General features: G+C 45.7%; 4 protein-coding genes across 4 annotated transcripts; all 4 read right to left on the reverse strand.

The window, feature by feature from the left end:
• Positions 1-74: 74 nt before the first annotated feature.
• Positions 75-2,737, reverse strand: GGS22DRAFT_199183 (ATPases of the AAA+ class; the record flags this gene model as incomplete). Its single annotated transcript, XM_047966254.1, has 1 exon — positions 75-2,737. One exon carries the CDS (start codon positions 2,735-2,737, stop codon positions 101-103), a length of 2,637 nt encoding a protein of 878 aa, XP_047820704.1. The 3' UTR covers positions 75-100.
• Positions 2,738-3,309: 572 nt separating this feature from the next.
• GGS22DRAFT_158899 (SAICAR synthase-like protein) lies at positions 3,310-4,899 on the reverse strand. The gene has a single exon (XM_047960709.1). It carries the CDS (start codon positions 4,710-4,712, stop codon positions 3,579-3,581), a length of 1,134 nt encoding a protein of 377 aa, XP_047820705.1. The 5' UTR covers positions 4,713-4,899; the 3' UTR covers positions 3,310-3,578.
• A 73-nt stretch (positions 4,900-4,972) lies between these two features.
• On the reverse strand, positions 4,973-6,015 carry GGS22DRAFT_158902 (uncharacterized protein). The gene is made up of 2 exons (XM_047960710.1): positions 5,602-6,015; positions 4,973-5,534 (listed from the first exon to the last, which is right to left on the reverse strand). The coding sequence occupies exons 1-2, from the start codon at positions 5,873-5,875 to the stop codon at positions 5,131-5,133; spliced, it is 678 nt and encodes a 225-aa protein (XP_047820706.1). The 5' UTR covers positions 5,876-6,015; the 3' UTR covers positions 4,973-5,130.
• Positions 6,016-7,538: 1,523 nt separating this feature from the next.
• GGS22DRAFT_186948 (uncharacterized protein) lies at positions 7,539-9,024 on the reverse strand (the record flags this gene model as incomplete). Its single annotated transcript, XM_047964526.1, has 6 exons — positions 7,539-8,013; positions 8,067-8,434; positions 8,494-8,522; positions 8,656-8,700; positions 8,762-8,798; positions 8,857-9,024. 6 exons carry the CDS (start codon positions 9,022-9,024, stop codon positions 7,539-7,541), a joined length of 1,122 nt encoding a protein of 373 aa, XP_047820707.1.
• Positions 9,025-12,469: the final 3,445 nt, after the last annotated feature.

Consider the following 12,469-nt stretch of genomic DNA (forward strand, 5'->3'; position numbering starts at 1 on the left):
TTTAGCAAATATCATGTACTCCGCTCACTATGTTCCCATTCCATAGGAACCCACTCGAGAACTGTTCATCGAGCATCTAATGTAGGTAGGGAGCCGCACCTTAAGGCTGAGCTGGCTTTCGTTTCCGGTATCTAGCTCGGTTTCGGCGTTCCTCCAGCATCTTCTCCACCTCCCGCGAAACCAGGTCGCGACCCACGGTACCATTCATCAGCGCCGTTGACATGATGTTCTTCACTAGGGTCTCGATATCGCGCGCATTACCCCAGAAGGGCAGCTCGCTTAGCTCCTTAAACAATTGATCGAGCTTTTGCCAGCTCGCCATCCTCTCCATATCAAAAGCAGTCTTCGGCCTAAGCGAATTAAACAGCAGATCGCGGCATTCTCGGGAAGTCAAGTTCTTGAAGTCGATGGTGTCCGGGAATCGGCTGCTAAGACCGGGGTTGGTTGCTAGGAACTTGTTCATTTCATTGTGGTAGCCTGCGAGAATAACGACGAGTCTGTTTTTGTACCTTTCTTGGGTCAGGAGACTGATTATCTCGCCGACTGCCTCTGAGGCGTACGAGGACGTAGACCCGGATGAGAGGCGATAGGCTTCGTCGATGAGCAGGACCTTGCCGAGTGATTTCTCAAAAACCTTTCGAACCTTGGGTCCGGTCTGTCCTATGTATTTTCCGATCAGATCTGACACAGAACACTCGACAATCTCGGCCGATGCGGTAAATCCGATGTCGTAAAAGACTCTGCCCATCTTTCTGGCTGTTGTAGTCTTACCGGTGCCCGGAGGGCCGCGGAAGATGTAGTTGAAGGGAATAAACTCTCTAGGATCGCCGAGATTGAGCTCCTTCGCGTTCTTGACAATCTTCTGGTATCCTTGCAATTTCTCCACAAGAGATTCGGTACCGATCATGCCACTGAACAACTCCTTAATATCGGCCGCCGCGCCGTCAATTCGGTTAAAGTCCTTATCCATATCACTAGGCTCGAGTGTCTGCAAGGATTCTTCAGAAGGATTTCCTAGGTCAGCAAGTCGAGTATGCTGTCTTTCCTTTGCTCGGGTCAAGAGAATATCGACCTCTCCAGCATTGGCAAACGTTGGGGAGTTTCGCGCGCGCTCTAGCACTTCCATGGCAACTTGTTTCGCTTCATCGCTAGCCTTCAAGCCATCTTGGGCTAGCTTCAGCTCGAGTATCTCGCGAATCTCCTCCTTTGTGTAGTCCTCGAATTGGAATGCCGACGACATGGGGAATCTGCGAGCAAGACCTGGGTTGCTTTTTCGAAACATTTTCTGCATTTGCTCGCGGTATCCGAGGAGCAGAACACATCGGTCTTCGTTATTGTCGCCCTGGATTTCGCCGACGAGAGTATCGATCACGGCAGTTCGATAGCTATCGACACTATCATAGTCACCACTGCCTAGCATGTATGCCTCATCGATCACCAAAACTTTGCCTCTTGCTTCCGCTAGAATCTCTCTGGTTATATTCTCTGACTCGCCGAAGTAAGTGCCGAGAAAGTCGGAGGGGTTTCGAACCATGACCTCCGAGGTTGATAAGAATCCGGCAGCAGCCAGCATCTCCGCGTAGAGCTTGGCAACGGTTGTCTTTCCCGTGCCTGGGTTTCCTAGGAAGACTCGATTGAGGGAAATCTTAACCGGTAACTGTTCTGCAAGTTCTCGATTGTAGTTCCAATGCAATTGGAGAATCAAAGACTTGACCGCAGTCTTCACTGATTCTAGGCCTATCATGGAGTTAAGCTTCTTCCAAGCTGGATGATCTTCTAGGGCTCGCGAAGGAGGAGGACCGAGTAGATCTTCTTGGGTAAGGACACGAGCTCTGGCACGCTTGTTAGTCTTGATCTCCTCAAATAGTCGAGTGTGTTGGCGCTTTATGATATCGAGAACAAGACTCTTGATTGCATAGGTAGTGCCATTCTTGAGAGCTTCTTGATTCTTAGCAATCCGTTTGATGAGTATCTTTACTGGCAGGCCGTTGATAGCGAATCCTTGGAATTCGACTCTGTCTTCGAACTTCTGGGATAATTCCTTCACGAAGAGTTGGTAAAGCTCGTACTCGGCAAAATCCTGGAGATAAATAACCATAGGCGGGATGAATTGCTTGACTACATTTGATGTTGGATCATTATCTTGTGGAGTGACCAGGGTGACAGCAACACCATCGTAACTTTTATCAATTGTAGGAAGGTAACCATAGGTCGGTTTGAGGGGGTTGTTGCCCGTCTGATTAGATGATCCTCCTTGATTCACGTAAATTCGGTTGTATGGTCGAGGGTGGCGACATACACCCAAATCCCGAAGAGCTTGAACGTAATGGTCTGCGATTGACTTTTTGCCGACTCCCAAGTTTCCTTTGAATTCGACGCAAAGCTCTTCTGGCAAGGGGACAACTCCTCTACCAGCAATTGCAGTCGTAATTCTGAAAGCAATCTCTACCACGCGAAGCTTTGCCTCTTCGATACCGAGCATGTTCATGATGGATTCCATACCCTTACTATTCACATCGTAACTTTTCTTGATTCGTTCCCAAGTATCCTTGGCCTCGGAGTGCGGGGTGGGGAAGGGCGAGGGATACGTGGTCAAGTCGACTTCATCATCGCCGAAAAGAGATCGCAATGTGATTGCCCAATCCTGTTCATCATCCGAAACCAGAGGCTCATTCTCCAGACGAGGGTCGTCCGATATGGCCTTGGCGCCACCAGGTGTAAGTTCTTCGGGAGGCATGATAGCTAGAAATCTCATTAATCTTTTGGGGGCTTATTCATGAATGTGGTTGTAAAAAGAGAAGGGAAAATAAATGTCTTACCAGAGTAGCCCTCAGCCTCTAGATAAAAGTAGAAGCTGTCTCTGGTATGGAGTGTATCTAGTATGAGATCTTCTTGTTTTATGAAAATTTGCTAAATAGTTAAGATGGGGAAAATGTGTACTTGTTGGTGGAAAGCTTTTGTCAGGTTCATGCATCTGTGTAGATTAATTGTTAAATGCGTTGCTGTGGACAGGTTTCGATGGAAGCGGACATTGCCTAGACAAGGTGGATTAGGAAACTACCATTGAATTAAACGCAGCGGGAGCACTGCTGGATATGGACAGTCTTAAGACAGGGTGGGTTAGGAAACTACCATTAATCCAAACGTGGCGGGAGCACTGCTAGAAGCATACTGAAGATCCGCTTTGATCCGCTTTTGTATTCTCGTTTGGCCTTCTATTATAGATGTCGTATATCTGGTCGACTTCGAATAAAGACGGGACCGGTCCTAGCACTCATGCAGGAAGGATAGAAGGAACAAAGTGTTACGGGGGTATAAAGCACCCGCCTCATCTACCTACCTTCCTACCACATAAAACGAAGACGATGAAGTGCACCCGCCACGAATAGCCCAGTTTCAATGTACAGTAGGTAGGGACTTGGTAATCATTGATGAAAGTGCTCGGGGGTATCTTGAGAATTCGTAACCTCATACAGCAACAAAATAAGACACCATAACCTTTGGGACTATACCCCTTTCCATGAACGCCCAATACTACAACCAGCTGACTTAAGTAAAATAGACATAATTACCGATCCTTACTCCTGTACCTCGACGAGCTCCATACACATGTTCAGAAACCGATCCCGATATTCCTTGCTGTCGGCAGTGATACTCATAGGCCCTTGATCGTCGATAAGATTATAGCTCCTGACCAACCCCGTCATCGCCTTCGCATGAATTGTGTGTTTGGCCCAGAAAAAATCCAGTATCGCCGCTCTATATACCTCTTTGCCGTTGCTTGACGCTACCCCGGTGCGCCAGGTTGGTGGGTTAGGAGGCGTGAAGGGGGCCTGAGCTGGAGGAATGGATTCGTTACCGATCTGTCCCGTCTCAAGCGGCGATTGGGACCCGCCCTCCGACGCGTCTTCGGCGGAAATCCGGACGAGGAAGAGTGAATAGTCGACAGCATCGCAATTTGCAAGGAGCAGGGTGTCATTTTCAAGCTGACGCTGGAACTGGGTAGCTTGAGCCTCCGAGAGTAGAATTCGGTCGTTGAATTCATCGGCAAGTTTCGATTTAGTTGCCTCAGATGCTAGGGCACCTCCAGCGATATCTCTCTCGGGAAAGAAATACGAGCTGGGCTTGAGGTCCCACGATTCCCATTTTGGGTTGGAACTTCCTTGAGCTTCTTGAGGTTTTCCGTAGAGGATATTCTCCATTATGATATGGTGGCTTGGCGTAACGCCTAACATCACACCGATGCTCTGATGGGTATTCTCCAGGAAGTCGGTGATACGCACTAACAGACTGGAACGGTTGGCGCGAACGTGGTCGGCATATGGTAATAGCATATCGCTCTTGAAGAAGTTGTGCTCGAAAGGTCTGGGAATGGACTTCACCAGGAAGCAGTTGTCGCTAGTATGGTAGAATGTAGAGCCGCTATAACCCATATCACCCATAGGGATTAGCGCTCTCTTCTCCTTTCTGTCCCTCAGCTTTTGTTTCCTGATATCGAAACTATCCCTGTAATCTTCCTCCTTGATCTGCCAGACGCCACGCAATGCCTTGAATAGATCCGGCTGTACCGGCCGAAAGGTTAACCAGTAGATATAGAAGAAACGAAGAAATCGTTTCAGACACGAGGGATTACGAGTTGGCTTGACGTCGTCCTTGCTCGTTAGGATCGCAAACACTATGGAGCGTGCGATCAATATATCGCGCCGAGCCATGATGAAATGCTCCCTTCTCCCACGCGCACATATAGACGAGAGAATTGAATAAAGGACGGAGAAATTGTAAAAGGTTACTTTTGAGTAAAAGACTTGAGTACCTACATTAGAAGCGTGTACGAAGTACCTCTTCAGCTGGAAGAAATGGTCCGGTGGTTCGTACAAATGCGGGATGACGTCACCATTGATAAACACAGGTCAACAACTTTATGAAATAACTTATGAAATAACTCATGGAATAACTCAAGAAATAAACTCATCATCTTGACTTTGCGCTTTTTTATTATTTCGCATCGATAAAAAGCAACGCAACTCCTTAACTCCCATTTACCTACTAGGTAACTAACGCATTTATTTCCCAGATTGGGGGCATATGGCATGGTTCATGGTTATAATACACCACAAGTACCGAAAACGTTCACGGACCTTTTCTCGTCAATCGTCGGGCGCCGTCGTCGACCATCGCCCTAGCATAGTATCGGTGGAGTAATTCAACCAGGAAAGGAGCTGGCTTCTTCCCTGTAGCCTCCGCGCTATTAAAGAAGACTGTCTTTAATCCAACGTCAACCGTGCCGGCTTGTTTGTTCAGCTTCGCGTTTATGACAAACAGCCCGTCTACTTCGCGGGGTCCGGGTTCCAGTGGTGATCCGCCACCTCTCAACATTACCGAGTTGCGCGTCCTTTCTACCACTTCGAAATGGTCCGAGAATCGGGTTCCTAGCTCGTATTTGGAAGATGCCAATTGCTGTTCGTCAAATAGTTGATTCTCCGTCTTGGGCCCTTTGTTGGTGTATGCCATGATGGTGCGCTGAGGCGCATATGCTGAAGAAGGCTAGGTATTAATCTGGTTGCCTGTCTGTATGTTTCGGTTATTGATCGCGAGACCTACCGTATCCAGCCCATGCGCCGCGACAGAATTCAATTGTCAGCGCCTCTTCATTGTCGCGGAGTTCCGGTCGGACATCTGATATAGGTAGGCTTTTCCAGCAAATGTCTTGTATGGACGGGTTACGATGTCGATTGAACTTTTTGAAGCTCTTGCTGGACCACAGCTCGTCATCGGCTGATAGTGGAGTCGTTAGATTGGTTGTCGCGTGCAGATAACTGGCACCTCCGGTTACAACCATCAGCGTCGCGCCCAGAGTTTTGCGAATCAAACCCATTTTTTCTCAATCGAATCGTTTATTCAAGATAAAATTTCAAATACGGATACTCATATTCATGATCAATGAAGTCAAGTTTTCCCATGTTAGAAATGGTTCGGAGCTTGGAATATGTTTTGAGCCGAGAAGGAGCCCCTGCATGGATACGAGTTCTGCACAGCGAACCATGCAATGAAACGCCAGATCACTCGGCACTGGCCAGTGGGTTGCTGGTTCTTACCAACTCTACCAGCCCCGCTCCCGTCTTCTCGGCCGTCTCGTCGCCGCATCGTAAGGCCGAGACATTATTACCATGTATTGCTATAAAAATCATGGTGATTTTTCTTATTAGATCCAGCAATCGGTTTTTTTTTTATTGTTGTCTTTTACATAGTAGTCATTCTTTATACACTCACAGCACCTTCTTAGGCGCCTAATGTGTCTAGGTCATCATGATTAGCATTTTCATGATCATTCTTCATCCCCAAATATACCAATAGCCCACAATTACAACTAATCATCCAGCCCAATTCCGGCACTCTGTTGAAGTCTCTCAAGTCATTTAACAAGATAAGTTATAGTCGCATTCCACACAGAAGCTGGAGTTGAAATAAACTTATGGATACTGTAAGCGAGCGGCGCAGAGCTGCTTGGGGTTCTTTGACGCAGATGTCACGATTTAGATCTTAGATAAATCCATGTGCTTGCGTAACAATATGTTGGTTCTGTTGGTTCTGTTGGCTCTAAAAGATCTAACCTTACGAAGCTTGCATGGGAACGATGCTTATTAAGGACATTGTGATTACATAAATGATAAGTAAGCCAATAATTCCTTACCTACATCCATTTATTCATCCCACTCCGCTTCGATGCGTTTTACCGTGGCTACGAGAATGAAGCTGTAACTTCTTTGTTTACATAATATCTACAACGCTCTTAGGTAACGTGATAAGGTCGAACAGGTTCGTTATTCCCATGGTACCATTGATCGAATGATGAGCAATATTACCTCCTGGTATTTACAAGTTCCACACAGTTTGAAAATTAGAAGCTCTTGACCCTTTTGCGAAATAAAACAGTTTGATTGGATGTATTTTGTTACTAAAGGGTACTAGGTGCCACCTTTTGAACCAATCAATATCGCTGCGCTTGCAAGGGTTTCCACAGCCCGTTCTGGGCCAATCAAATGTGGGTTTCAGCCCCTTTTTCGACATGGCTATCCAGCTAATTTTGTACTGCATTAATTTCACAAATACCAGGTAGCAGTATTTCAAGTTGCTAGGTTACTAGAAATCATTTTGGCCGTAATTATCTTGTAGTCGAAAATAAATAAATTTCCCTTGAGTTTAAACAATATCATTGATTAGTAAGTTGTTAAGTCATAGATCTTGTTCTTTCTATAGAAATAATTTTGGTAGGTGACTACCTCTACTGAATATATCAACTTCAGCGCTACGCTGGCGAAAAGAATTGTCACAAGTTCGGCTAAGTGGGATAACCGAGGCGGGTAACCGAGGTATTGAAACTGTATATCAATTACATGATGCTTGTTTTCAACCATGTCTGACAGGCAGAGAACTCGTGGAGAAAGAATCGAGTTAGATATAGGTAGGTAAGCATATCGAAAAGAAGGACTTTTTGGAAGACAGGCTATGCGCGCTCAAAACAGTAATATGTCCAATTTTTAACTATGGGTGACCGTCCATTGCTTTTCCACTGCAATGGCGCGTCCGGGAACTTCAGATGGGGCGGTCAAGTTCTTCTCGGACCCGGATTCATCGCCAGTCGTCGTTATCGCCGATTCGTATTTCATCTCATTGCCCTTCGGGTTGTAATCGTCCATCTCCCACGTCGTGAGGTTCAACGTGTCGTTTCCAGTGATCGCACCCTTGCTTCTTTGGTTTGAACTCTTGCCCCGTCCTCCTGATCCACCAATCGTTTGATTTTCCGAGAAGTCTTCTTCTAACTTGGAGGCACCGCGTGTTCGCTCCCTGTACCTGCTGTATAAAGGTCGAAGCATGGGAATACTGACGCAGAGAATGGCAAGATTCGGCTCCAGGATAAAGAGGAATACTGTTGTAGGCATCGTTCCTGTAATGTTGGTGGTAAGGTCGACTGTGGAGATATAGATCAACCTGAAGATAGCACAGATGACACATCTTGTAATGCTGTTAGTAGATATCGCTGTGTAGTTGGAAGATGGGTTACTTACGCAATACCTAGAGCGAAACATGACATGATACCGATCTTATCAGTTGTCCGCGTTTGTAAGGACCAGATAGTCTTCATTGGTAGAGCCATGATGATGATGTCACCAATTGCATTTGTCGTGATCAAAGACTGAATCATCGGCATGTACGCGCCGCATTTACCAATACCTGTCCACTGTCCTGAGATGGGAGTGCAGAGGAAGATGCATGCACCAAGGTAAGATACCATCCACGCGGCCAAGAACCCTAAGCAGATCCATGCAGCGCGTTGCATAAAAGGAGTGACAAAAACTCGCAAGAAGAAACAAAGCATGCTCGCTTTGACTGCTGAGAGGAGAGTGACATATATGATTTGCATACAGAATGTCAACTTGTATTATGTAAGTAAATCTTCGGGAAAGGGGGAGCAGTTGGATAGATAACTCATACCTGGAGAATGAAGGGGATATTGGCCGCAACTAATCGTTCACGAATTAGCTTTTACTCGACAAAGATCCAAGCATATTCGAAGCTCGGGTTCCGACTGGAAATCGAGTGGTAACACTGAATTCTGGTCTCGTGCGCTATGATATGGCGTCGCTCTGCACTTACGTTGAGGGTGTTCCATTAGATTATAGCCATTTCCTACTGGAGCGACTGTAGATAATTAATTAGACTGTGTTGTTACCTGAATTTCTGATAGTTGAGAGAAACTTACAAAGGCCCTGGCAGATTAACATGCCAACTCCCAAAGGCTACTCGATTTGTTAAAATACGGCTTCATGGCGATAGTGGGTCCGAGTGAAAACAAACCGTCGCAAATAGAATTAGTCCATCGTCCCAACCCAGGCCCGGCCCGTTAACTCGCGCCACCACTCTTAGCGTAATTGTGCATAACACCAGAATGACGAAGATGATATTGATGATGAGCTCTGCTCGCACGAAGCCCAAGATGGGCATGTATAATGCCGGAACCGCCATGTCGACCGATGAAATTTCGACAATCCAAAGAGTGGTTGATTTTTTAACATCGAATAGTGGCTAGGAATCTTTCTTTATAAAAGTCATTCGAGGCCTGGCAGAAATGCTCAGACTCCATTAAAAAGAATGCTACCTTACCAATAAACTTGCGAATACCCTAGTACAAGGTCTGACAACGGCAAGGATTTCCAACCGGGATATTTCTCAAGTCCCGGGGGTAACATTAAATCTATGCTCCCATCCATTGCCACTGCACTGGATTCTCATAACAATCGAAAATATAGCATGTTCGTTCCCTTTTCGGGTGGGTGTTCCCTGGTAAATCTTAGGTAAGTCTGGTATGTGCACTGTATCGTGCACAGTCGCTACCTATTCATGCGATTGTATGGTTGTCATATTGAGGGCTTGACCCGCAGATGTTTTGGCGATGTATTCGCAAGATCTTGGCTTTGCCGCTTCGCAAGCATCGAACTTAGAGATAAAGTGTGTTTCTTAAGATTGATACATATTAGTTCGCCATAAACTAAGAATACTTAGGTCAGCGTCTACGACTTGGACGGGGAAGGGAGTTGACACCACCCGACTATTCCATGGAACGCTAGTGCTTGGATGTCACGCACGCGAGTTTCCGGGGAACTGGGAGCCTCAAAATCCGTCACCGGAGTAAACTTATCTAGGCTTAGTATCAGCTCTTAGGCAAATTCGCCATGGTGTGTAAGGCAGTTGTGAACTCTGCTGCAGCAAAGCAGTGCTTGGAGTCTAGAGTCTAGACTTAAGAAAAGGAGAACTAGCTTAGGAGAATAACAAGCCAGGTTTATCTCCACTATTCTACGACGGTTTCTATGAAGCTATGCTAGATACAGCGGGCCGCAAAATAGTAGCGACCGCTGCTCTGCTGGGTGAAGAAACGTTCTAAGCTCCTACAAGTTAAGATTTCGCAGCAAGAGGTGACATCGCACGACGCCGCGCTATTAGATAGTATCTCGTAAATAGTGAATGGGTCTATCAATTCTGGTGCTAGCATGGTTCAACGAAGCCTCAATTCACTTTAGAGGCTTGGGACCATAGGAGTGCCCGTGATGATCGTCGCCACTAGCTTATTGCTGTCACGGACGAATTTGCCGTACTTAGAGCCGGACTAATGAGAGATCCCCAGTTCCTGGATTGGTACCCAAACTGCGATTAGCGCAGACTCCGCTTCGAAGAAAACTAGTGGATCCGCGACGGCTTGGGTACACGTTATTATCTGGATGGAACAGCCATTAGTATGTAATAGGTTAGCGAATAACGCATTCCTTTCTACCCGACATTAGGAAGGGTTGCGCCGTTTAATTAACACTAATCCCGTCCCGCTCCCGTCACTCGGATTCTACTGTAGCTCCCGATTCTCACCAAAACCACATGGCTAGCGGGCTTGCATGGACCTGGGCGACTCCGTGATACTCATTCTTGCCTCATCTTAGGTACATATAATTAGACATGCGCTTGCACACTAGCTCTATCTCGATCCCAGAAGTTCTAGTGGGAATCTGGAGTCATTCTCTGGATGAATGCGCAAAACGAAATCCCTGGCGCGGCTGGTCACAATAAAACATTACCACACGGTCGATTTGATGAAAAAATATCGTCCCATGTTCTAGATTTCGTTGTTGAGATTGTCGTTGATTAGCTCTAGAGCTGAGAAGTTGAATGAGCAATGGGTCACGGGTTGCCATAGAAAAAACCGTAAACACCTAGGCACCTAGGCACTTATATCAATAATATCACCTGTTGTGTGTAGGATCTCGATCTCGCTCGCTTAGGAGGTTGCGCTACTCGAGTTTATCGTAGAAAATCGAGACGTCGTCTGTCTGATCATGACCCTGAGAGCTATCATTAGAGTATTCTCCACCAAATGAAGTAAATTCTTTCACTCCTTGGTTTCCACCTGAGGACACTCGAAGTCATTGCGCTCAATGCTCTCCGTCGCCAGTGACAACTTCACCGGAATAACTGGTCCGACTACCCTGTATGACCCCTATATAGTAGGCACATATCCACGCAGGGGCTGTAAACAACGCCAATGGATGAGTCGATACAAGAATATTGTCGAGAACCATTTCCGCTGTCCCAAGAGAAAGTCTTGAGTTGTCGTTTATGACAAGACATGGGCAACTGCTAAGAAATTCGCCTCACTCTATGCTTGTAGTGAAATTGATAAGATAAATTACGAGGATGGAACATCTCCGGCGTTACTCAGTATTGAATTATATAAATTTTTCCTTTTATGTGCCATCGTTGCGCCCGATGATACCACGACGTGGTTGGTGGACTCCGCCATCGAACCACTACAAGCTTTCTTAAGTATATAGCATCACAAACATAGGAATTCACGTCTCTAGACATGCCCAGGTGGATAGCCCATGGAGATGATGAGATGATACTGGCGGTTGTCACCCTTGACCCGTTGTCAATTTTTATGCTTGCTGCTGTATTCTTCTATGTACCTAGTTAACATTCGATTCCCGCGTAGAGTGATTATTAGATGTATCATTCGCTCGTTCTTTCGTGTATAGGTAGGCAGGAAAATTCTTGCTTTTAATTCATCATTTCTTTCAAGTCTAACTCTCCTTTCATAATCAAATCAATAACGATTTGAAAGTTTCCGTTTGTTACCAAGACGGTTTCTTACTAACCCCTATGTTAATATGCATAGTTGATAATAGTCCAATGACAGTCACGGTAACTACTAGGTAGTAATAAGAGTTTGAGTGTTTATTACTGGAGCAAAAATATAAGATTATATCAATTTCACAGACTTCATAACGTGTGCCAAGTGACCTAACAGTATATTGAACCTTAAGTGGCTATCTTCGGGTAGGATATATGTGTCACGATGCGGACCTCGGGACTTAATCAACGTGGCAATAACGACGTTGCTCTGTGAGGTGCCTGAAACCTACCTACCTAGGTACGTTCTCATAATTGTTGTATCTATAGGTATGCTAAGTCCTTTTGACATGATGTCTTATAATTGACCACCAATAGATCTTCTCCTAAAGCATCAATCTCTAACGGCCGAGTCAGGATCCGACAAAACTTCTACCAAATCCTCTTGATCTGCAATCCCATACTCCTTTTGTCATATGTATAAAGTCTCATCTACTAGAATGAGGCAGCTCGTGTGGGTGATAGTGGGCAATAGCAGCCGTAATATCCGAGACTCCTTTCTTTTGATATTGATAGTTAGAAGGTAGTAACTATTGCCAACGCATCGTATCCAAATTTGAAGGACATATATGATTGCTAATAAGAACCTTAGACAACCAAAGATTTCGTTGCACGCACCTAAATTCCTGTCAGGAGTGTTGACTCCGGTACTACTATTAGATAGGTAGGCATTTGTACTCTTTTAGTGATCGTGCGGTGTATTGATGGAGTAGATAGATCCTTATCGTGGAAACTC

This window comes from Annulohypoxylon maeteangense, assembly GCF_022496945.1.
Source record: "Annulohypoxylon maeteangense strain CBS 123835 unplaced genomic scaffold GGS22scaffold_5, whole genome shotgun sequence".
Taxonomy (NCBI): domain Eukaryota; kingdom Fungi; phylum Ascomycota; class Sordariomycetes; order Xylariales; family Hypoxylaceae; genus Annulohypoxylon; species Annulohypoxylon maeteangense.

Bases quoted from the DNA above. Each gene is read 5' to 3' on its own strand.
- GGS22DRAFT_158899 (XM_047960709.1), bottom strand. From the start codon at position 4,712: ATGGCTCGGCGCGATATATTGATCGCACGCTCCATAGTGTTTGCGATC.
- GGS22DRAFT_158902 (XM_047960710.1), bottom strand. From the start codon at position 5,875: ATGGGTTTGATTCGCAAAACTCTGGGCGCGACGCTGATGGTTGTAACC. The intron at 5,535-5,601 runs GTAGGTCTCGCG...AGCCTTCTTCAG, and splicing joins CGGCGCATGGGCTGGATACG to CATATGCGCCTCAGCGCACC.